Source organism: Gekko japonicus, unplaced genomic scaffold, assembly GCF_001447785.1.
Source record: "Gekko japonicus isolate JY-2015 unplaced genomic scaffold, Gekko_japonicus_V1.1 scaffold1441, whole genome shotgun sequence".
NCBI lineage: Eukaryota > Metazoa > Chordata > Lepidosauria > Squamata > Gekkonidae > Gekko > Gekko japonicus.
The window spans coordinates 339,446-364,017 of record NW_015169217.1 but is presented as its reverse complement, the minus strand read 5'-3'; the positions used below and the strand labels follow the sequence as shown (position 1 = coordinate 364,017).

At 41.3% G+C, this 24,572-nt stretch overlaps 1 protein-coding gene across 1 annotated transcript in view; it reads left to right on the top strand.

Annotated features, from left to right (window-relative positions):
• The window catches only part of IPO11 (importin 11), a 107,682-nt gene extending 85,701 nt beyond the window's left edge, over positions 1-21,981 (top strand). The window contains exons 29-30 of the mRNA XM_015416384.1: positions 578-662; positions 20,556-21,981. Coding sequence (XP_015271870.1) covers positions 578-662; positions 20,556-20,720 — 250 coding nt within the window. The 3' untranslated portion in view covers positions 20,721-21,981. The remainder of the gene's footprint in view (positions 1-577; positions 663-20,555) is intronic.
• The last annotated feature ends 2,591 nt before the right edge of the window (positions 21,982-24,572 follow it).

Here is a 24,572-nt window from a genome sequence, read left to right as displayed (position 1 = left end):
AGATGGACCACTGGTCTGATCCAGCAGGGGTCTACTTATTTTCTTGTACTACTGAAGAAGTAATCTGTCTTGCATGTCTGGTTTATTAATTTATCATGAGATTACAACCAAAGAGACAGAAAGTCAGAGCAGTAGGTGGTGAAACTGGTAGCAGCATACTCATTGTCTTCTGCTGAATTAGTTATCTTGGTGTGTGATGTATCTGTCATGTTACAGAAGAATTTGGGATGAAGTTAAAAATAGGAATAAGTCAGTGGGACAAGAAAGAATTCTTTCTCTCTTTGCCCGCCCCCGGAGATTCTGGCTTGTACTTCATTTACCAACAACACTGGAATGATGCTCCCATGTAAACCCCAGTTAAAATTGTTGCGCTATGTGAAACACCAAAATCTCAAAAACAAATCTGGCCCAGAACACAGTTAATATATTGTTCCATATGCTACCTGCTGCAAGGACAGTTCTGTTAAATTACATATATTGGCATGTAATAAATCAATTTTCACAGCAATTTTCTTTGTTAGGCTTTCAACTCCTAGTTGAAATCTAAAGTTGAAAATACTTCTATTTGTTTTCTTAGTTGCATGCTGATGTCCATTTCTGAAGAGCCCAAAGTGACAGAAGAAGAGGAGCCTCCCACAGAACAGGACAAAAGGAAAAAGATGGTATATTTTGGGCTAGCTCTTAAATTTCAAAAAATTATAATTTAATGAACAGTCAAATAACTATCTATTGCTCAGTTCAGTTGCTTTATTGCTGCCATAGGCAGAGGCTTATGAAACTTTTGACTTTGGTTCAGATCATCAACACATAGGTACATCAAAGAAAATGCTGTTAGAAATTAAGAGAGAGGCTATAATTCTGAAAATATCTCAGAAAATATCTCTGTGGTAGTTTTGGAGCCAGAGAACATTTCTGGTTGTTCTATCTCAAAAAAATAAATAAATTACAGCAGGGCACGAAAAGAATGCAGAAATGGCATGGCAACTGTATGAAACATTTATGTTCCTCTTCTAAAACTTATTAGGAAGTTAATGTTGACTTTAATAAGAAAATGGCTTGCTTTCAGACAGACCTGTAAGCGATCTGCTTGTCTGGTGTGAGGGTCACAGAGATCATCAGCCATGCAAATACGCTAACACCTCCCAGCAGGAGCAGATGAATCCATGCTGCATGTTGACACTGGTACAACTGGGACTTGAGCAGTGGCCCCACCAAATATATGGATTGGAACTCTGTTGCATCACTTGTCAATTAAACATCAGCAGTTATCCATTTCCTTTAAACAAAAAGTTTGTCCATCACTACCTCTGGTAGTGTTCTTTATTCCCAAATAAATCCAAACCTCTGCTATTGTTGTCTCATCCATACGTAAAGATTCTGCAAGTCTGTCTGTCTACTTGGCTTAGCATGTGGAACAAATAATGATCCTGAAAATACTTTCTAAATGGCCTGGGCTTCAGCTTATTTTTGTCTAGTGGTTTATATTTCCTAGTGGCGTTAACTTCTTAAAATGTTATTGCTTATGAATTTCTTCAAATGCAGTAATTGATATGATGAACTATTTTAGGAGTCTGTATTTAAAGAGTACCACGCTTCAATGAAGTACATATAGTTCTAGATTCTGTAATCACCCACTGAGTCATAGATGTCAATATTATAATTAAACAAGATACAGTGATTAAAAGTGTAAATTAAATCTAGAGAGGTTTCTGATTTGTTTTTGTGGGAAAAGATGAGTCACAGAAACAAAATCTTGTCCTTGATCTGTTGTTCGGAGAGATTTAAATGGGAAATGCTTTCAAACCTTACAAGCCTAACAGCTTACAAATAGCATGGAAGTATTAGCACCAGGTATCACTGGAGTCTCAGTTTGGTGGGATATAGGCGAAGTGGAAGCACTTGAGTCAAAAACTGAGACTATAGCTAGATGTGTAGGATAGAACTGATGGGATAGAATAAAGTGTAGGTTTCCCTTGCATGGATGAAATAATGTGCAAACTAATGTCCAAGCTTATTAATAGAAATACATTATTTTTCTGCTTGTGAGGGACTCTTAATTAAATACTGAAATAGAGTGAGCTGAGCTCATCATTTATGAACATTTCAAATTTTTGTATAATAAGAGCTTAAGCACTGGTACAATACCTGCGATATGTTTGTGTGTGTGTGTACAGGCGCATAAATTTGTAAGATCCTCCACATTGACTCTAATGTTAAAAACTCCCATTTGCCTATTATACAGACACCTTCAGAGCTTAAAATGAAATCCGCATGTCTACGGGCTTTAAAATATGCTTAAACACTACTGCTATCAAGAGAATATAGCAGAGAACTGAACTGCAACCTTAAGTGATAAATGAAAGAGTTATCAGTGTGTGAGAGAAAGGTGGGATCAAAATTGTAGTCCTAGTGGGAGGACTTTACTGATAATAAAAACAACTCTTTAGGAATGGAATTATTGATTGTAATGCCCTCCTTTTCCCTTTCTTTCTTTAGTTCTCCTCCTCACTTTCAAGTTCAAATTCAGCTTTCATGTTGAAATGTACTATTAGGCTTCAGCAAAGATATTTAATTTTTTTAATCCTGCTCCAAATTTAATAATGAAGTTAAAACAAAGGATTCTTGATCAAAGGGGGCATTTGACATCTAGTCACAGTTGATGATGCAGCTGTTCCCACAGGTGGATTTTTGAAATGCGTTCTGAGTGCCAGTGTCAAATAAAAGTAGAGGAAAGCTTAGAATGAGTCCCACCAAACACAACAGCACACTTTCATGCTGATTTAGTGACAGAGTGGCCTTACTTCTTTGCTGCCATAGTGTCTGTGCAGGTGCTGTCTCGCTGAGCTATTCTGAGTTTTGAAGGAGTTTTACATCAGGCCTTGATATCAAGAGTTGGAAAATACAGAGGCTCACAGTAACATGTTTGCTACGCCATTCACAGATAAAGCTGTTTCACAAGCATCGCTTCCTTGAACACCAGGTTTTTTTGGTGCTGTCTAAGAACATTATCAGAACACAGTTTAGTCATGTCACTGTTTAGTCACTGTTCCTTTTCTTTAAAAGTGATGGCTGGCCACAGGCATCCATGCACTGATCACATCCAGGTTATATTACTGCAGCGTGTTCCTCTTAGGTCTGTCTTTGAAAACTGCGTTGAGAAACTTAAAATAGCTCCTATGCAATACTTAATTTGTTTAACTAATGTACAGAAATCATGTAACTTCTGGTTAGAAAGGACTATATTGGCTGCCAGTTAGTTTTGAGGCATAGTTCAAAGTAAATCTTCTTTGTTACACAACTCCGGCTTCAGTGATCTCTGTACTCTTTTTTTACTCCCAACAAAGCTACCTCATGACAGCAAACCCAAACCCTTTATACCCACTTCCGCAACTATACTATATATATATACATGAGGACAACAACTGAAGGGAAGGCTATTAAGAGCCCAGTTCCCCAGTTTCTTAATAGGCAATGTGGGTCACCTTGGTCGCTTTATAGGAGCCTGTTACACTCACTCTTACCTAAACAGCCCGGGATCAGAACATTTGAAAAATAGCCAAGCCCCATGCAAGTCACTTAAAATCTGAAATGGGAGAAGCTAATCTTATCTGCCTCCATCCCATCTAATTGCTTTTGGAAAACCATTTTCAAAGACTGCACAGGCAGTGTATTGCTATAACACCCTGTTGCTCAGGAAGGTTGCTTTAATAGCAACAGTGGTTCAAATAGACCTGGAATGTTGGTTGACCATGTGCTCCAGCTGGCATGTCTATTCAAGGGTATTCTGGAACAAAATGATTGAACAGTTAGTCTATTACTTTTGTTAAACTCATCCCTTGGTTTGTTAAAGCTTTGATAAAGAATGCCTCCTACTGGCCAAGTAAAGAATGAGCACAAATTATAGCAGAAATGACAAGAACCTACTTTTCTCTTAAAAGTTAAGTGCAGTCTTTTCCACTTGTACATAAGTGTTCGTGATGGTTACTGAGCCAGTGAGGATGTTCCTTTTTTTGAGAGAGAGAGAGCTTCTTGAGTTCTCTTATTGATTTTGATTAGTGGCCTTTGATATGGATGACAGACATAAATGCTGAAGAAGATACCTTCTGTTTTGGGTTTAAATTATGATTTAATTCACAATATGTCTTCATACAGATATAATTAAACAAGTGAGCTTTCAGGTTACAAAATATGGATAGATACATACTGCAATCTGTATGTGCGGAAAAACCTTGTTCTGTTGAGTAACTGGGTGGATTCCAATGACCAGCAGGCACAATGAATCTCCTTTAAAAGCTCAGTGTGTAACACATGTAACTGCATGATGAGATAGCCTCCTGATGCCCCTGATCTATACTGTGAATCACACTGTTGCTATCCTCTACAGCTGCCTTGAGACCTAGGGAAGCCAAGGAGTGATAATACCTGGCTTTGCCATGTTGTTGGATGCTACCAGTGACAGTTTCTCCTTGCTCCTGCATGACCCTGTTGTTGAAGTCAGCTCTTTGTCATAGATTTGCACAATTTGTGAGTCAATTCAGAATAGCTGCTGTTGAAACTGGGAGGCCAGGTCCTATGGATCCGCTCTAGGAATGGTAGTGCTTTCATCTGGTGCAAGGAACCTTCTCCTTATGAAGATAGTTTAGGAGGGTAGGCGTGTTGGTCTCCAGCAGAACAGCTAGATTTGAGTCACCTGACAAAGGGAGCTTTGACTCTTGGAAGTTTATACCCCCCAAATCTTGTGGGACTCTGAGGTGCTGCTGGACTCGAGCCTAGCTGTTCTCCTTATGAAGGGGGCTCTTCTGAAAGAGGGAGGTGTCATCATTAGTAGAGAGGATCCAGGGAATCAAATATTTTAGTCTGAAAACCAGACTTTGGATGTATGGCATATTTACCTTGTTCTCCTCTTCTGTCTTCCAACAACTTACCACTGTTTCAAAACATATTATGTGACCTCATTGCGCCACAAGTGTCCTCCTTCCCACAAGGAGCAACCAGTGAAGAAGAACGAGAGGAGGGGGGATAGCACTGATCATGATAGGATATTGCACACTTTTCAATGGTAGGTGTTGCGGGGGAGAGAATAGGAGGAGATTCAGGGCTGCTAATTTTGGCAGCATTCACCTTACTTGTTTAGATATTTATACTATGTAGGCTTTGTAGTACTCAAGTTTGTTTGTTTGTTTTTATGTATGTACAGTAATACAATCAGGGGTGGGAAATGGTCAGTAAAATCAGTAAAAGTCAGTTTTTTCATCTTGGTCAGTAATTTGTCAGTTTGTTTTTTAAAAAAATTGGTCAGTAAAGTCAATGTTTCTTTGATTTTTGTGAATGCAGTTTGTGTTTTTCCATTTTCATTACTGCATTTTTGGGGAAACATGATGACTTCCCAGTGAGAAGACAGGTTGTTTTCAGTTTAGTTATGAAGTACTTCAAGGACTTTGTTCCTAAGAGTAAAAGTGATTTGGTGAAATCTTCCACAAAGTATAGAAACATAATTAATCTCTTAAAACATGAGACAATGAAAGTAGAGGTGATGGATGTTGTGGGATTCAACATAGCACAGCTCATGCTAGAAGGAGTTGAGAAAGCAATGGAAGAAGAGAACAAGTGAAAAAAATGCTTGTGGATGCAGTGCAGAAAACTGTTGAGAAACGAAAGAGCTCGTGAATAACTTTATTTTATTTTTTAAAAATTTATACCCTGCCCTCCCCATCAGAGTGGTCTTAGGGTGGCTTACAAAAAGAGTAAACATATAGGTAACAAATTATATACAATCTTAAAACGAATAATAAAACTCTACATTATCATAAAGTGGTAGTAAGTACTACCATAAACTGGTAGTAAGTACTTATAACAATGCTTACAGAAGGCAGAACCAATACTAGTGTTGTAATCAGACAATCTATATTGGTGGTTGGCTCGTCCTGGTCTCTATATTTAGGCAACAGCACAGGCTGTTGGGGGTAAGCCAAGGACCAGGGCACTGTCACTTCTCAGTTATTTGATGTTATTTGGTGTGGCTCCTTAGTTGAAGGCCTGGTGGAAGAGCTCTATCTTGCAGGCCCTGCAGAACTGTAAAAGGTCTTGAGGGCCCTGATCTCTTCTGAGAGCTCATTCCACTAGTACAGAGCCAACACTGAGAAGGCCCTGGCCCTGGTTGTGGCCAGCCTGGCATCTTTAGGACCTGGGAGGCCAATCGATTTTGTGACCCTGAGTGCAGTGCTCTCTAGGGAACCACAGGTTGGATGTGCTCCCGCATAGGGAGGCCCATCAGAAGCCTGACTGCAGCATTTTGCACTAATTGTAGCTTCTGGATTTGGGTCAAGGGCAACCCCATGTAGAGAGTGTTACAGTAGTCCAATCTCGAGATGACCATCGCATGGATCACTGTTTCCAAGTCGTTGCATTCAAGGAAGGGAACCAACTGCCTAATCAGCCGGAGGTGGTAAAAGGCTGATTTGGCAGTGGCTGCTACCTGGGCCTCCATTGTTAAGGAGGCATCCAGGAGCACTCCCAGACTCCTAACCTCCGGTGCTGGCACCAACAGAGCCACATTGAAGGTTGGGAGTGGGATCCCTAACCCCGGACTGCTCCAATTCAGGAACAGGACCTCCGACTTCATTGGATTCAATTTCAGTCAGCTCAGTCTGAGCCAACCAGCCACAGCTTGCAACACCTGGTCCAGATCTTCTTGTGTAGAGTCAGACTGGCCACCCAACAACAGATAGAGCTGGGTGTCATCTGCATACTGGTGCCTCCGGGCAATCTGGGTAAGGGGGCACATGTAGATGTTAAATAACATTGGGGACAGCACTGCCTTTTGGGGCACTCCACAAATCAGTGGGTGCCTTTGGGATAGCTGCTCCCCTAGTGCCACCCTTTGTCCCTGACCCTGAAGGAAGGAAGCCAGCCATTGCAAGGCAGACCCCTGGATTCCAGTGTTGGTGAGGTGGTGGATCAGTAACTGATGGTCGACCATGTTGAATGCTGCCGACAGGTCCAACAGCAACGTCACTGCCAATCCACCCTTATCCAGATGCCTCCAGAGGTCATCCGTGAGGGCGACCAGTGCCATCTCCATCCCATGGCCTGGGCGGAAACTGGACTGGAAAGGATCTAGAATGGAAGTGTCATCCAAAAATCTCTGTAGCTGAATTGCCACGGCCCTCTCAATTATTTTGCCTAAATAGGGCATTTTGGAGACCGGCTGGTAATTAGCCAATTCGGCCAAATCCAGAGATGGCTTTTTCAGGAGGGGACGAACCATAGCTTCCTTGAGTGCTCTAGGGAACTGTCCCTCCAAGAGGGATTTGTTGATAATCTTCCTTAGGGCATCTCGAAACCCATCACAGCCAGCTTTAATTAGCCATGATGGGCACGGGTCAGAGCAGTACGTGGTAGGGTGTACAGTTAAGAGCAGTTTGTCAACTTCCTCCAGGCTGAGTGGACTGAAATAATCCATAACCTGACTAGAGGATGTGCATGGAGCCTCGAGTTCACCTACTGTCTCAACTGTGGTGGGGAGGTCACGGCGGAGCGACAGGACTTTATCTGCAAAGTAGCTCACAAAGGCCTCACAGCCAGTGTCCAATTCCCTAAAGGATCACCTTCTCCCATACTGTTCAGCCCACCCACAAAGATCCTCCACACAAGCCTTGCTCTCAGTACTTCTACATTCAGAGGCAGGGCAGGTGGCAACTGGAGACAAGTTTTTTTCAGTGGTAGCACCTCACTTGTTGGATGCCCTTCCCCTTAAGGCTTGCCTGGCACCTACTCAACTCTTCTTAAGGTGCCAGGCCAAAGCCAGGCTTTCAGTGTAGGGGCTTTTAATATAGGGGCTGATATTTTAAACATTGTTTTATAGTCTGTATTTAGTCTGAGAAATATTTAAGACTCATTTTAAACTGCTGCATGTTTTATTTTGTGCCATGTTCTGGCTGCATTTTTGATGCCTGGTTTTAGTTAATTTTATGTTTTTCTTATGTTTTATGTCGTAAGTTGACTCAGACAGGTTCCCTGGAGAGGTAGCGTAGACATTTTCCAAATAAGTAATAAATAAAACACTCCACAGCACTTTTTCAAGGTACTCATGCCACGTTTCTTCAATAGTTGCCAACAAATAAGATGAACATTTATATGTTTCATTACTGTATTTTTGTTTCAGATATTAAAAAACAGTATGTTTTTTTTAAAAAATAAAGTAGTGTATTTAAAAAAATGCAAGCTGGAAGGGCCAGCTTCAAGGCATCCCTAGTTTAACAGAAGCACACTTCAATTTAATTAATTAATTAATTAATTAATTTATACAGGGCACCCTCTCCCCACAGGAGACTTGGACGTCTCAAACCATTTAAAATACAAATAAATAAATGCAATAGATAGAGCAATAAAACCAATTAAAATATCAACTTGACAACAAATTACTTGGAGAAATTAAAACAACTGGCCAGCTGCCCAGTTTGTAATTTTTAAAAATGTCTCTTTCTTTTTTTAAAAAAAGGGGTAAAAAACCCTTAAAATCCAGAACTATGTAATTTTTTTAAGAAACAAAAAAAATGTTAACTAAAGGTGGCACAAAACAGAATAGCCTTACATGCCCTACAGAATGTTGAAAGATTCCACAGGGCACAAACTTCTCCAGGGAGCTGATTCCAAAGAAAAGGGGCAACCACTGAAAATGCCCTTGCCCTGGTGGTTGACAAGTGGGCAGTTCACGAGCCAGGCACTTGTAAAAGGCCCTGCAAGGATGATCTAAGGAGGCAAGGGGTGGGGGTCATACTGGGAGAGGTGGTCCTGCAAGTAGGACCATTTAGGACTTTATAGATCAAAACCTTACTTCGTAGTTACTGTTTTCACAACCAGAGTCAAACAGCAAGCCCTCATCGTACAAAAGGAGAGCCTAAAAGTTACTACAAAAGTTATCATGTAACTTAACAACAGCTGCCAATTTCACCACACACAAAGTAGTTTGTTTATCTCTGAGTAACCATGATGATTTCGATTTTGAAGAGACTGTGTCCTGATCAGGGTTCATTTCGTAGAAAAAGAGGAGCAGGAACTCATTAGCATACCTCATTAGCATACCTCATTTGCATATGCCACACCCCCTGACATCACCGGACGTGTGTCAGAAGGCAACACCCACTGCTCAGGCTCCACTGGACTGTTTTGGATTGCTAGCTATTGAGGGGGGGGGAACGTGCAGATCTGCCCTCACAGAGGAGGGAGAGCTTGTACCTGAATAAAACTTAGTCTTAAAGGTGCCACTGGACTATTTTGGACCGGGGGGGGGGGCTCTGCAACTTACCTGGCTGCTGCTTGCTCTGACTGAGGGCTGCTGGGAGCAGGGGGTGGGGCTTGTTGCATGTGCCCGCCCCCTGGGCTCTTTACTGCTGGAGCTCCGCTCCTGTGCGCTCCTGCAGGAAATGACCCCTGGTCCTGATTAAATAATGGAGAGATCAATTCAGCTCTTGGAACTGAAAATTTGGGGCAGTCAAAAAAAAAATCTGATCCACATAATAAATTTTGTTGTTGCTACAATTGCAGAGTCTATCTGAATATGGAATTTCATTGAATCTTCCTAAAACCAGCACTTTGAATTTGCACAAGAAGCTGACTGGAAGCCAGTGCAGGTACTGAAGTATTGATGTTATATATGCAGACCAGGGGGACTCAGTCAGCAATCTAGCAGCTGCATTCTGGCATCTTCCTAGATTCCTAGGCGTCTTCAAAGGGAGTCCTATGTAGAGCGTGTTGCATTAGTCTCACCTGGAGGTGACTTGTCATATGGATCACAGTGGCAAGATCAGAGCTGGACAGATAGAGGCCAGCTGGCAGGCTTGGTGCAGGCGGGAAAAAGCTGTCTTCACCACCCTGAATGCATGTTTGTCCAGGGTAAGGGAAGAATCAGTCCACACCCCCAAGCTCCTAACAGAGTCCACTGCAGAGAGCTGCACTCCATCAAATGCAGCTAAAACTGACTACCTCTGAGCCCCAGACTTACCCAACCACACAATCTCTGTTTTTGATGGATTTAACTTCAGCTAGCTCTCACCTAACCTGTCCAGTATGGCATCCAGGCATGAGGTCAGGGCCGAGATCCAGCAGCCTGTCAAGCAGGGGATAGAGCTGGGTGTCATCTGCACATTGGTGGCACCCAACTCCAAACCTCCTGACAATCTGTACCGGAGGATGCATATAGATATTAAAGAACATCAGGGAGAGAATCATACCCTGCAGGACTCCACAGGAGAGGACCTGGGGATTCAACCACTCTCCACTGACAGCCACCCTCTGTGAGCATCCCTGGAGGATCAAGGAGAGCCACCTCAGTGCAGTGCCCCTCACCCCCAGGGAGGCTAGGTGGTCAACCAGAACCAAATGGTCAACTGTACCGAAAGCAGCTGACAGATCCAAAAGTGTCAGCAGCGCTGGCCAGCCTTTGTCAAGATGTAATCTGAGGTGGTCAACCAAGGCTGCCTGGGCTGTCTCAGTGCTGAACCCCAGCCTGAAACTGAATTGAAAGGGATCCAGGGCCGATGTTTCATCCAAGAAATCGTGAAGCTGCTCAGCCACTGCTCACTCAATCAACTTTCCCAGGAATGGAAGGTTTGACACCGGTTAGTATTTGGCTAGGTCCTGCTCATATAACAATGTATTTTTAAGAGAGGTATCACCACTGCCTCCTTAAGGAAGCTAGGGAAATAGCCTAGAGGGGGGCGGAGATTAATAATTTCAGGGCTCTTCCTACTGTCTCCTTGCAGGCCTTCACCAGCTAGGAAGGCCAGGGATCCAAGGAGCAGGTAGTAGGTCAAACCTCAGTCATGATCTTGTCAAAATCAGCTTTCAGTGTGCTACCTTGCCATCCATCTAGGAAGACGTATGCAGTTGGTGGTAATTTACAGCTCCTCCAATTTAGAAAGAACATTACTTGTTTATTTGGAAAATGGCAAGTTGAAGGGCACCTACCTTGTTGACGCCAAGGCAGCCCCTGGTGTAACATGAACACACAGAGATGCTAATTGTTTGCAGGAACAACAGTGAGATAAGGGGGAAGTGTTTGTAAGTGAGGTACTAGATTTGCATCATTGAATGCCAAGGAGTATGTCTGCATAAGAGATTATTTATAGGTGACACCTGAGAAACTGCTTGATTGTCTGGGGCATGTGAGAGAAGGGATTCTCCTTTATGGAGAGATTTCAGGTGAAACTGACAAAACTTTTTTAGAAGAAGAGAAAAATAGGTGGAGGGTCTTACAGGTACAGCGTGGTATCTCAACAGATAAATAATCACTTGCTTCAGAATTTTCTGAACATGCTTTTGTTTTAGTTGGTGATTACTCATGTCTTCCATCTCCTCCTCCTTTTATAATTGCACAATTGCTGGACTCAGAGAATGGAAGCCAGAAAGCTCCCTCAGAACTGATTGTGATAGTATCTGATTTCAACATACGCCTTTTTCCTTAAAGTTGTAGTGAAACTGATTGAACAGTGCCTTCGTCTTGCTACTAAATCCTGATGCCATCAAGCAGTAAGCTGTGCATTTGCACCATCCTTATGTTTCCCCCCCATAAAATGCCTAAGCTGGTCCCCATTCACTGCCCTTGGGCTGCTTAGTCCAGGTAGGTATCAAAAAGAATCTGTGATTGAAGCATATCACTTATGGCTGAGACATAAGGCATACATGAGGGCCATCTGGCAAAGTCACAACAATTTGCTAAGTGGGCAAGCAGTTTCCTGAGTAATCAGACTACTTTGCCTTCCCTATTTCAAGAACATCGGCTTTGATGTGTGTACCAAAGTTCCGAAAATTGCTTTATAAGGTAAGGAGATAGCTGATCCCGTCACACTCTTCATGACAAGATAAATATACACTTGAGCTATTTAGCAAAAGTTGCTTTCGATAGTCGTTTCATGTTGTCCCCTTCTGTTATGGTGTCTGGATTTTTTCCCTTGTGTTTACTAAAACGTCTGCATTCCTAGTTGTTGCAAGGCACTGCTTCAATGCAAATGTGTATATTTCTGTGGAAGGTACATTATGACAACTTGACTGTGTTTCCACTTGATTACTTCTATCGATTATTTTATAATAAAAATGAAAACAGTAGTTGAATTCAGATAGGGGAAAGATTGAGGGAAATGTATATGAGTGACTGTGCAGGGTTTGCATCACTGAATGGCATTTTTTCTCTCTTTCTAACGGCTTTACTGGGTAGCAGCAACAAAACTGCCCAAACTGAGAACTCTACACCATTTTCATTTAAATCAGCAGTGTGAATTTTACAAAGGTTTATTTATTGACAGTATTCCATATTTCAACAATAATTGAAAGTGGTTCACATTAAAAATAATGTAACCCCTGAAAAGATTATGCTGGGTGGTCAGGGAAACCTTGTAGACAAAACACAGTGAGGAAGGAGAACTAGGTGAAATCATCTTTCCTCCTATCAATGTTTTTTTTCTGTTGATATCCTCCTCTAGTGTGATTTTGTTTGAATCCCGCCTCCTCACTGCAGTGTCTTGTGTGGGACTGCTGACCCCCACAGCATTACATTTTCAGGCATCACTAGGAGATGCTGCAAAAGGCAGAGACCTCTCCATGAGCACGTTGCACTCACAGTTTGTAGGATCCAACCCTAACATCTAAAAACGAGATGTTAAAAAAAAGAAATGTACACTTAAAAGCCAACAGCAACAAAAACAACAGAGCAGTATCAGCAGTCAAGTCAAAATCTCACTTTCCAAAAGCTTCACAGAATAGCCATGTACAAGAAGAAACAAGAGACTAGTCCCTGTTCTGTCCTCATGAGGAAGGGTGTTCCATAGTTCAAGGGCCCCTGTAGAAAAGTTCTGCTCTTAGTTGACAGCAATTTAAAAGTGGTGACATCTGGAATAGGGCATGATTGGCTGATTCTGTAAGTGTAAACAACCAAAATACAGAAGACCTCCCAGTATATAGCAATCAAAGAACACAAACTGGGGAAGTCGCTATCAAGCGCAGATAATTATTTAGAAAATATATTGAAAAGATAAATAATACAAATATCCAGAATACATTATCAAATATAAAGACCAAAATAGTACAATGACAAAAATTCAGGTCCAAAGTTTACACCAACAAAGGTTCAAAAATTCAGGCAGCTGGGAAGATGAGAGACTGTCTTATTTGATTCCATGTATCAGATGATAGTATTGTACATTTCAGCATTTATGCGTTCTTCTGTTGGAACATAACTATGAAATACAGGCAAACTAGCTTGAAAGTGGTGCTGTATCCTGAATATAATGTAATTTTTTTAAAAAAGAAAATCTAACCATAAATTCATTAACTGAAAAAAGTATTAATTATTAATATGGTCTACAAATTACTTTTTCTCTGTATCACTTAAGCTCTTGAGACTGTTTGAACACTGTGAGTGAATACTCCTGGCCTTTAAGGCATTTTAGATCAATCTAAATTCCTAAATTAGTTAGTCTCTTGGTAGTGCCTTTAATTCCAAGTGTGTATCATTACTCAAACTAAACACTAATAGCCAATTTTGCCATTAAGCTAGTCCTTATTTTCAGAAAGATGTCTCAAATGATGTCTTCAGGCGTTAGTGTAGTAACAGCAGCTTTCCACACTGAAGATATAAGAATTTAAGTAATTTGACATGTAGATGGTGCTGATTGTCTGGTGTCACTGTGCTAACCTCAGCAGTTGTTCCAGATTTGGGATGCAGGCCTTTACATGGGGATAGATCCAGCTAGCTTTTTCTCTGGTGAAAAAGAGATGAAGGGGCCCTCTTTGACCACACAAAAAGCTATGCTGGGGATCATGGGATCTGTGTGGGGAAAAACATGTGGGATCAAAACTGTAGTGAAAAGGGAATTGAGCAAGTTTTAAGTAGACAAGCTGGCTGGTTAGGGTTAGGGTTAACCACAATCATGTGTCGAGTTTGGCGCAGCCTCTGTTTAAAGATAGTTCTTTTTTATTCCAGCACATCCAGCTATGATTTTTTAAAATGAAACCAGTTGAAATTTACCTGTTTGCACAGGGGAGCTTGCTACAGATGGTCACAGACATAAATTGGATGGGCCGCTAAATCAAGATACCTAGGAATGTCTGATTACTAAATCCTATTATGTACTAAGTGATTAGAAAGTACTAAATAGTAAGTGTGAGTACATTCTTCATTGCCAACAGCCTTTTCTGGTCTTATGTATCCCTTTTCCTCTAAGACTTATTTTACTGGAGTAGGTGTAGTTCAGGGCTAATTTTTAGGCACAAGAGTCTAGAATGCCCAGGCACAGCAAGTCTTTTTTCTTAATCAAACAGACTGAAAGTAAAATTTCATATAGTTACCTGAACTGATGCTTTCTATCAGATTTGTACCCCACCCTTCCTCCAGAGTTCTCAAGATGGCATACCTCGTTCTGTCTTCCATTTTTTTCTTCACAACAGTGCTGTGAGGCAGCCTAGGCTGAGAGGGAGTGACAGGTCCAAGGTTATCCACTTAGCTGCATGGCCAAGAAGGCCTAAGCATTATTTGGGGGGCCTAGTATAAACTTGTAATATGGCCTCCCTCCCACACTTACCCTATCATCCCATCTCATGCATACACTCTTGTGAGCTATGAAATAAAAGTTTCTAGTTTAATTCTGGAATTACATTTTCTATCCTTCTGAAATTGCATCTCAGCCCAAATTAAGATTTTTCTTCCATGCCCCCTCCCCAACACACACCCTTCCTTATTTGTAGAAAAGAGCAAGAGTCCCGTAGCACCTTAAAGACTAACAAAATATGTGGCAGGGTATGAGCTTTCATGAGTCACTGCTCACTTCTTCAGGTATATGAAGAAGTGAGCAGTGACTCACAAAAGCTCCTATCCTGCCATAAATCTTGTTAGTCTTTAAGGTGCTACGGGTCTCTTGCTCTTTTCTACTTCAACAGACAGACTAATGCAGCTACCTATCATGACCTTCATTATTTGCTATTTTTGTTAAATATAACATCCAGGCGGAAGAAGATGCCTGTAGAGTAGCTGGCTATTTTGTAATACTTTGGGTGGTCCTAAGGTTGGCCTGTCAATGTTTTGATTTTTCTGTTCTAGTGGACCAATACAGTTGCCAACATCTTCTAAGCAGACCAGTCTGCTTTAAAACTTAATTTTTTCTGACCCTTTAAATTCCAGAATCATGAATTATCCCCACAAAGTGAATTCCTCTGGCAAATTCACAGTCAGTAGACAAGCTTGATTTCTTGCCCCTCAGTACTCCTGCAGTTTTTGATGCCTGCTGGCTTGCTGAAACTACTTTCAGCCTCTGCTGTGGACACTGGCAATGTGCAAAAAAATCTGTAAGACTGCTCACATTATTTGCTATGGGTTTTCATAGTTCTCATTCATAAGATAAGTGGGATTAGTTCAAATTCTTTGCCAAAAGTAGTTTTGAAGTGTGTAGCTACACAGCTTTGTCCAGCAGAGTTCAGGGCAGGGCAGCAAAGAAATATATGGGGAGTATGAAAGCATGACTGCACAGGATATTGAGGGTTTTTTTGTAACATCTAAGCACCAACAAGTAGAAATGTTTTTCAGTGGGATGTAACAATAATAATTTTTAAGCCTCAAGTTGTGATTTTAACGATTCTGTTTTTTAATTATTGAGCCTATAATTTAGTCTATTTTCAGTAACGAGCAACTATGGTATTTTCTTTATGTCTGTGTATCAGGGAAAAAACCCTGCTTCTACATAAGGCTCACCCAGTTAACCTGAAGCAAAAGACCTGAGTCAGATTGAGGTGACGAGAGAGGAGCTCCTAAAACTGATAGACAACTTAAAAACGGATAAATCACCAGGCCCAGATGGCATACATCCGAGAGTTCTGAAAGAACTCAAATGTGAACTTGTGGATCTTCTGACAAAAATATGTAATCTTTCCTTAAAATCTGCCTCCATTCCTGAGGACTGGAAGGTAGCTAATGTCACTCCCATCTTTAAAAAGGGTTCCAGAGGAGATCCGGGAAATTACAGGCCAGTCAGTCTGACGTCGATACCGGGTAAATTGGTGGAAACCATTATTAAGGAAAGAATTAGTAGGCACATAGATGAACAAAACCTATTGAGGCAGACTCAACATGGGTTCTGTAAGGGAAGATCTTGTCTCACTAACCTATTAGTGTTCTTTGAGGGGGTGAACAAACATGTGGACAAGGGGGATCCAATAGATATTATTTACCTTGACTTCCAGAAAGCTTTTGATAAAGTTCCTCATCAAAGGCTCATAAGTAAGCTCAAAAATCATGGGATAGAAGGACAAGTCCTTTTATGGATCAAAAACTGGCTAGTTCATAGAAAACAGAGAGTGAGTGTAGGTGGGCAATTTTCTCAGTGGAGGGTGGTAAGCAGTGGGGTACCACAGGGATCAGTACTTGGTCCCACCTTTTGCTATTTTATCTATTGAAGGACCTGTTAAGACGCTGCCCCTCCCTGTCTCCAGTGCAGCTGTCCATTAAGAGATCTCAGCTGTGCAGCTCTTGCAAAGCTGAGTACCGGACAGTTCCTGTGAAGACTTGCAAGGTTGATCCTCCCCCTCCTGCCGTCCTTCAGTTCTACTGAGCTGCTGTATTACAGCCAGGTTGGTGTCTTCCTTACAGCCCCTATATAAATCAATGGTGCGACCTCATTTGGAATACTGTGTGCAATTCTGGTCACCACACCTTAAAAAGGATATTATAGCTTTGGAAAAAGTGCAGAAAAGGGCAACTCGAATGATAAAAGGGTTGGAACACTTTCCCTATGAGGAAAGGTTAAAGCGCTTAGGGCTCTTTAGCTTGGAGAAAAGACGACTGAGGGGTGACATGATCGAGGTTTATAAGATTATGCATGGGAAAGAGCAGGTAAAGAAAGAGGTACTTTTCTCCCTTTCTCACAATACAAGAACTCGTGGGCACTCCATGAAACTGCAGAGCGGTCGGGTTAGAACGGATAAAAGGAAGTACTTCTTCACCCAAAGAGTGATTAACACATGGAATTCACTGCCACAGGAAGTGGTGGGTGCTACAAGCATGGACAGCTTCAAAAGGGAATTAGATAAGCATATGGAGCAGAGGTCCATCAGTGGCTATTAGCCACAAGGTATAGCTAGGGGCTCTGGGGCAAGTGATGCTCTGTCTTCTTGGTGCTTGGGGGGGGGGTCAACAGTGGGAGGGCTTCTAATGTCCTGGCCCCACTGCTGGACCTCCTGATGGCACTGGTATTTCTGGCCACTGTGTGACACAGAGTGTTGGACTGGATGGGCCTTTGGCCTGATCCAGCATTGGCGTCTCTTATGTTGACCATCCACCATATCAGGGACAAGCATCAAACACTGACTTTTAACTAGAAAAAATGATTATAAGTGCAAGATTCTGGACACATTTTTGTAATGCCCGTCTCACAATTTACATGTTGAATTTGGCACATGTGATGGTTTTTGTGATATTTAACGTTTAGATTGCATTGGGATATAATGCATCCTGCTCAGCTGTTCTGTATGAAAGCTACTACCAGCCATAATTTTCAGTGAGACTTTTATAATTAGAAAACTGCTAAGGTTGGTTAAATTAATCTGAAAGAATAAGTGATTTTTTTTATATTGTTGCCTAGGGAGATGAGATACTATTAATAAGTTGACAGTTACTGTACAAGCTGAAGTGTGAATACGGTGTTATCCTTTTATAGGCCTTTGTTCAGGCTACAATACTGTGACAGGCACTCAATGTTAATTTGCTGAAGTAATACACAATGTTTTGCAGAACAAAATTCAGAATTTAGCCAGCCGTATTTTCTCATTTCCCTTCTTTATTCTTCTAGGATTGTTTTTATGAAGATCCTTTTCTTACAGCATGGTTCTGTAACCCAGTATGCCGATGACCAGCACCTGTATAAATACAGCCCTTGTCCATACATGGTGCAAATTAGCTTCCAGGAAAAGAGGACATTATACCTTTGTTTTAAAAGCAGCTTAGTGGGATGGTGTCTGTCAAACAGCATAGGTGAGGGGGGGAAGGTTGAGTTCCTCCCTCCTTTGTAGCTCTGCATCAATGGATCTTTCACCTGTAGTTAAATAGAAGATAGTAAAAATAGGAACAGAGAGAAACTCTTACATTAGAAAGATATATTTACTGGACTTCCCTTTGATGGTGGCGCGCCAACAACAATTTTATTGGCACTTTGTAGGAGGCTTGTAGCTCATAAAAAAAATTTTTTTGCAGCGTTCATTGAAAGAGAACTTTGGATTAAAACTTTGGTATGTGGCAACCTTGTGCTGAAAATTGTTGTTGAACTCCCTGAGGAAGATTCTGAAACAGAAGGATATCTGGACCTCTGTTGGAGGAAGACAGAGCACATGTTATAAAGAGACTTTAAGGAGTCCTCCCTTTTGAAACTTTTATTTAACAGAGGAGGACTATTATTAATTATAAGGTTGTACAATAGCTTTTGAGATTCTTGGATGAGATTTGATATTTTTGAAATCTCTTATATTGTGAATTGTGATTAAGATGATTAATTATATATGTAGACATTATTGTAAAAATATTTTTCAAAAAATATAAAATTATTTATGATATGTTATAATCATCTGTGCACGGTACTTGTTGTATGCTACTGTTCAACAGAAGTAACCCCACTAAAGCCAGTGTGGTGTAATGGTTAGAGTTTCAGACTAGGATCTGGAGATTCACGTTTAAATCCCCTCTCTACCATGCTGGGTGACCTTGGCCCAGTCACACATTCTCAGCCTAACCTACCTCATAAGGGAAAGTGCTACAAGGGAAAATGAGATGCCCCTTACGTCCTCATGGGTTCCTCACTGTGCAACCCAGCCTAGCTTGGCAGCCAGCACTGTGCAACATGGCCAGACTTTTCCCAGGGAGAGGCTGCCAGGGGTAGGGAAGGAGGGAAAATTGAAGATGGGAAAGGGAGGATAAGGGTAGGCTGGCTGGTGGCTAGGAAGGAGGGGGGGAAGTAGGAGAACACAAGAGGCTATGAGGCCTTTACAGGAAGGGAAAGAGAAAATAGTGGGGGAGGGGAATTAGATTCCCACACACACAAATCCTCAAGAGTCTACCACCTGTACTTTTATATTGATCTAGTAGAATTTTTCTCTATTCCCGTAGAAAAATTAGGAAATATATAAGTGGGAATCTGAAAATGAGGTTTAGCACATTTATCAGAGTCTCATTATACAAGTGATTCCATCAAATGTAAAGCAAGCCATCTAGATTTTGTCATTTTATATAGGCTCTACTGAAAGGTACACATTGTGGTTTAGGCTTGTGAAGTTTGTCCAATGAATAATAGGGATTTTAATTTCTAAAATAGGGAGTTCCTTCACTTTACTAAATACTGCTTTTTATAGTGAAAGCAAGTGTTTGAAAAATAGAATCGTCTGCCTGTATGGCACCATCACAATGAGGGCCTGCTTGTGCAGTGGTTTTCTGGGAAGACTACCACTCTTGAGCAGTGCTGAAGGGGGAGAGTCCTTTGATGCTCTTGGGAGGCCGTGGCAGTGACAGAGGCATCGGGACTGATTCTACAGCAGGTTCTGCTTATCCGCTCAGTAACTGTGCATCTATGGTACTGCAGAGGTAGCCCCAGTGCTTCCCTGGCCACCTCCAGTCCTCCCCTCCCCCTTCAGCAGCGATAGCTGTATAATTTTCCTACTGAACCACAACATGAGCCAGCTGCTGCCACCACCACCACCTGCAAATGGCAGCACACTTTGGTATTCAGAACTTGGCAGTTTTAATTTCAGATTTCCCCTTTGATACTCTCAGGAAAGTATCATGCAGCAACTACAGGGTATTTTTTATCATTATGGAGGATTCTTTAATCATTACTTGGGGAGGGGATATTCTTTAACCAGCTTTTCTATAGCTGTTCTGCTTTAAAGTTGAGATCTTGCACTGCTGTCCTATAAACCTGTTGCTTTTAAAACATCACTCGAGGAACCGACCTATGTGGTGTCCAGTCTTAGTGCCGAGGGAGAATGCCCTGCTCTTAAGAGAAAAATCTTACAAATACATACTTTGAGTGAAAAAGCGTGAAAAAAATGGTCTCTGATCAACTAAATCCAAAAGCAAAATTGGACTGTGGTTTGACAGATTAACTGCCTGTGACAGAAGGTCTTTTGGCCCTGGAGCCTTTGTCATCACTTTGCTCAGTCTCACCTTTCCCCAAGAGTTCTTGTCTTAACATCTGCCTCGTATGGCCAATATGAAACTGAACTGAGTCTTTTCCCTGATTTTTTTTTGGGGGGGGGGGAGTACAGAAATTAAGGTATTTTAGCAGTTTGCTATTTTTAATGAGCTAGTGTTGATGGTAAAGGTTAATTTTAGCTGATGAAGTAGCAGAATTCCTCTTTGAAAGTGTTTGACTGTTGTATTGTGTTCCTGGGGGTAAGAACGATAGAAAACAAAAGACTTAAAAAAAAACCCAGCAGCTACGATTATAAAATCGATGAATGGGTCATAGTTCCACTGGGTTTGCCTACTGTTTTCATTGTTATTTATTGTTCTTATCTGTCTTTTGCAGCTTGCACTAAAGGATCCAGTACACACTGTGTCACTGCAGCAGTTTGTATACGAGAAGCTGAAGGCACATCAGGAGCTGCTTGGAGAGGCAGGCTTTCAGGCACTCATGGAAACGGTGGACGCAGAAATAGTCACCCAGCTGCAAGATTTCTTACAGGGCTTCTGAAGAAACAGAGACCAGGTTTTCTGTGCCTCTTTCTTCACTTCCGCTTTATAAAGGCAGCCTGTAGTCTATCTCCAAAATCCAGCTTTAGACAAAGAGAGAATTTCTGTTGGAAATTAAGAAACAGAGGCTATAGAACTGGATTCCCCCCCCCCCCCCGGAAGACAAGACTGAAATGATAACTGTAAATTGTCTAATTAGTTTTACCTTCCTGTTTCACCAGGTTGTAATTTATATATAGGGAGAAAGGTTTGTATAAGAGGGGTTCTGTGACAGCAGCTGTTTAACACGTCACAGGATTGGTGTTAACAGTCATGTGCTCTTAATACTCGCGGAATGGTGGCCGCGGAGATTTTTCCACCCACAATATGAGCTTGCCTGGGCTTTCCAATGTTGCTATTTACTCTTAAAGCTGTATTAAAATATAAGACATTTAAAAGAACTGGGAATGTTACAGTGGGCAAATATGTAACTGTCCTTGATCAAGCAACTTACATAGCATAAACATAGTGAAACAAATAGCCAAAAGTATTCTTAACATTTCCTCTATGGGGAGCTGAGCACCAATCTTTTGCATGGAAAAGCAACTGATGAAGTAATCCAAATTTTAAAATGACTACGCTGATCCCTGTAGGAAGAAAGATTTTAGTAAGTTCTCTCGTTTTATCTCTCCGAAAATATTTTTGATTTAAAATATGGCACATAGACCCAAGTGATGGTTTTCAGTCTATGTGAGATTCAAATTGATACTTGATTTCATTCTCCCAGCCTGGTAATATGCACCCAGAAAGAAAAGGGGTGAAGCAGTATGTATTTTCTGTTGTAGAAAAAAAAAAATGCCCTTTCCAGAGACTTAAGGATGAGAAGCGATGTTTACTAAGGTTATATGCCTCTGAACAATGGAAATTATGGTCTCCAAATTAAATATTCAGTGAACTTCATCTGGGGAAATGACTGGAAATCAGGGAAATGAGTTGGGAAGGATTCTGGATTCCTGTGTTATTGCAGAACAGCATTCATGTCTCTTCCGGTCCCTCACCCTGCCTGGCTCTCCTGGTCCTGCACCTCCTATTTTAAGGAGAGGCTCCTTTCTTTTTGGACAAGGCTTCTTTTGTCTTCTGTTGTAAGAAATCAGTCTGTTTTTAAAGAAAGCAATTGACAGTATAATATTTGTGCGGAAAGCTGGCAATTGTATGTAACTATGGGGAACAAAGATCTCCTTGTAAACTGTAGATCACAAAGTGTACTAGAAATTCTGATGCTTCCAAACAACAAAACAGTAAAATTTTGATTAAGTTTTCCAAAGATATCTTACTTCTCTTGTTCTGTATGCTCTTCTCAGACTGCAAAAATGTCTTATCAGTAATTCTGAGGCAATACACCGTTTAACATGCTTGTTGTAGTTTCTAGGAACAGCAGCTCGGTGAATTTTAAGTAGTCCTATTGCCATACACAGAGCATTCCTTGCTGCAACTCTAGTGACCTTGGATTTCTCTGCATTCAAAGATTTAGGCTCCAAAAGGGCTTGGCATGAAAGAGCCATAATATTAATATATCTTACTATTAACCACTTTCTAAATTAAATGCATTTGAATTGACCATAATTAGGAAATCTTTGCATAGTGTACAGCTTGATACCCGGATGAGTTTTGACCACTAGCTATGATTAAACTTTAGGACACAAGCAAGTCGAGAAATACAGGTTTGTATCCTACTGTTCCACTCTGCTAAATGTGGAGCCTTCCTCTGTGGAAGCTTGCTCTTGTGGAGGAAAACTTAGGCTTCACACTTGTCTGAGCAGTGTGGCAGGATACAATCTACATGAACATACGAAGCTGCCTTATATCAGAACATTGATCTATTAAGGTCAGTATTATATGCTCTGACCAATGCTCCCTCTAAGCTGTGGAGTCTTGTGAGCAAAAATTCTACTTTGTGAGATACTGGCATTAAAGTTGTGATCAAGCGATTTGGCTACTGCATAAATTAGTTTGCTCTGGAGCCATCCTTCCTGAGCTAAGACAAAAATGTGTGAGCCAGAGGCTAAAAAACTGAGCTAGCTCACACTAACTCAGCTTAGAGGTTAACACTGGCTCTGGCCATCAGTAGCTGTCTTGGGTCTCAGAGAGGTCTTTTACATAATCTACTACCTTACCGTTTTAACTAGAAATGAAACGGATAAAACCTGGAACCTTCTTCATGCTAAGCATGTGCTTTACCACTGAGCCACAGCCTCTGTCCCAAGGATCATAAGGCAATTGACCCATCTAGCTCAGTGTTGTCTACTTTGACTTGCAGTGGTTCTCCAGGGTCGTAGGGTAGAAGTCTTCCACATCACCTACTGCCTGATCCTCTTAACTGGAGATGCTGGGGATTGAACAAGGGTTGTTGTTCAGTCACACAGTCGAGTCTGACTCTTCATGACCCAATAGACCATTTCATGTCAGGCCCTCCTGTCTTCCGCCGTCCTCCCAGGCCCGTAGCTACAGTGAGACATCTCGGGGCTAGGCCCCATGACTTACTGGCAAGGCCCCATGACTTCCCAATCCAGCCCAGGGCCCCCAAACAATGGCAGATGCAGGGAAGGAGCCAGGTATTCCTTTAATTCAATTAGCCAGTGCCCCCTAAGAAATTTAAATGCCCCCCAACTTAAAAAATCCTGGCTACGGGCCTGGGTCCTCCAGAGCCCACTCAATTTTATGTTCGTTGCATCGATAACACTGTCTAACCATCTCATCCTTTGCCATCCCCTGCATGCGAAGTGATGCTCTACCATGTGGCTCTCTGAGGGCCTGGCATGTATAGGGGTTAGAGTGTTGGACCAGGACCTGGGGTGAATCCCTTTTCTTTTTTGTTGCCCCCCGAAGGGGATTTTTTATTTGCATTTTCTATAAACTACAAAAACTACAACTAAAAAGTGGAAGGGGGAGGGATACTAGAACCCTAACACTTTAACAATGGGAAATGGGAAGAGGACAAACTAATACATAAAAACTACTTGATGGGGAAAGGAAACTACTATTCTAAACTATTTCATCTATTGGATTTGGGAAAAGGAAAACTAATACATGTCACAATCTAGTTAGCTAAAAGTAGGGCTTATTAACCTAATGTTACCAGTTTGGTATACAAGTTGGTTCATTACAGTATTACTTTAAGACTATGTATTTAACAACTTAGCACAAATTCTGCCTTTAAGAACTATTGTTCCTGTTCTAGAGTCTTTTCTTCCTGCGTTTCTTCGTTTTCTTTTTTTTTTTTTTTAAAACCCCCAAGGGGGAAATTTTTTTGGTTTTTCAATAGCTTACTACATAACTAGAACAGAAAATATAGGAAGGGGGACTACAACTAGGGAAAAAGAAAAGATACCCACACTAACTAAAAACCCAAGAGTAGGAGATCATTTCCGTGTTGAACTACATCTTAGTAAATACGTGTTAGTATAACAATATACTTGTGAGTTATTTTTAACTACTGCTTCAATGTTAGTAATTTTAATATTTTCAGAACACTTCTTGAGCATCTTCTTATTTTCATAGGGCTATTTTCAGAGTCCTTCTGCCCTTACTTCTGTCTTCTTTCTCTAAAATCATACACTGTTTTGCTTGCTCCCGCACCCGCTTCCTCCCCAGAGTCCTCCCCCATTCCAGAGGTAGCAGAGTCACTCGATTTTGTTTCTTTATCTTTGAGTTCTGCTTCTGGCCCCAGCTGTCGTCTCAAAAATTCCTTTGCTTTAAAGATGGAGTCAATCTTCTCTCTTTTATCATTAATTTTAAAAATGACATCTTCAGGGATCGCCCAGCGATATTGTATTCTGTTTGTCTGAAGAAATGAGATTAATTCTTTGTAGCTTTT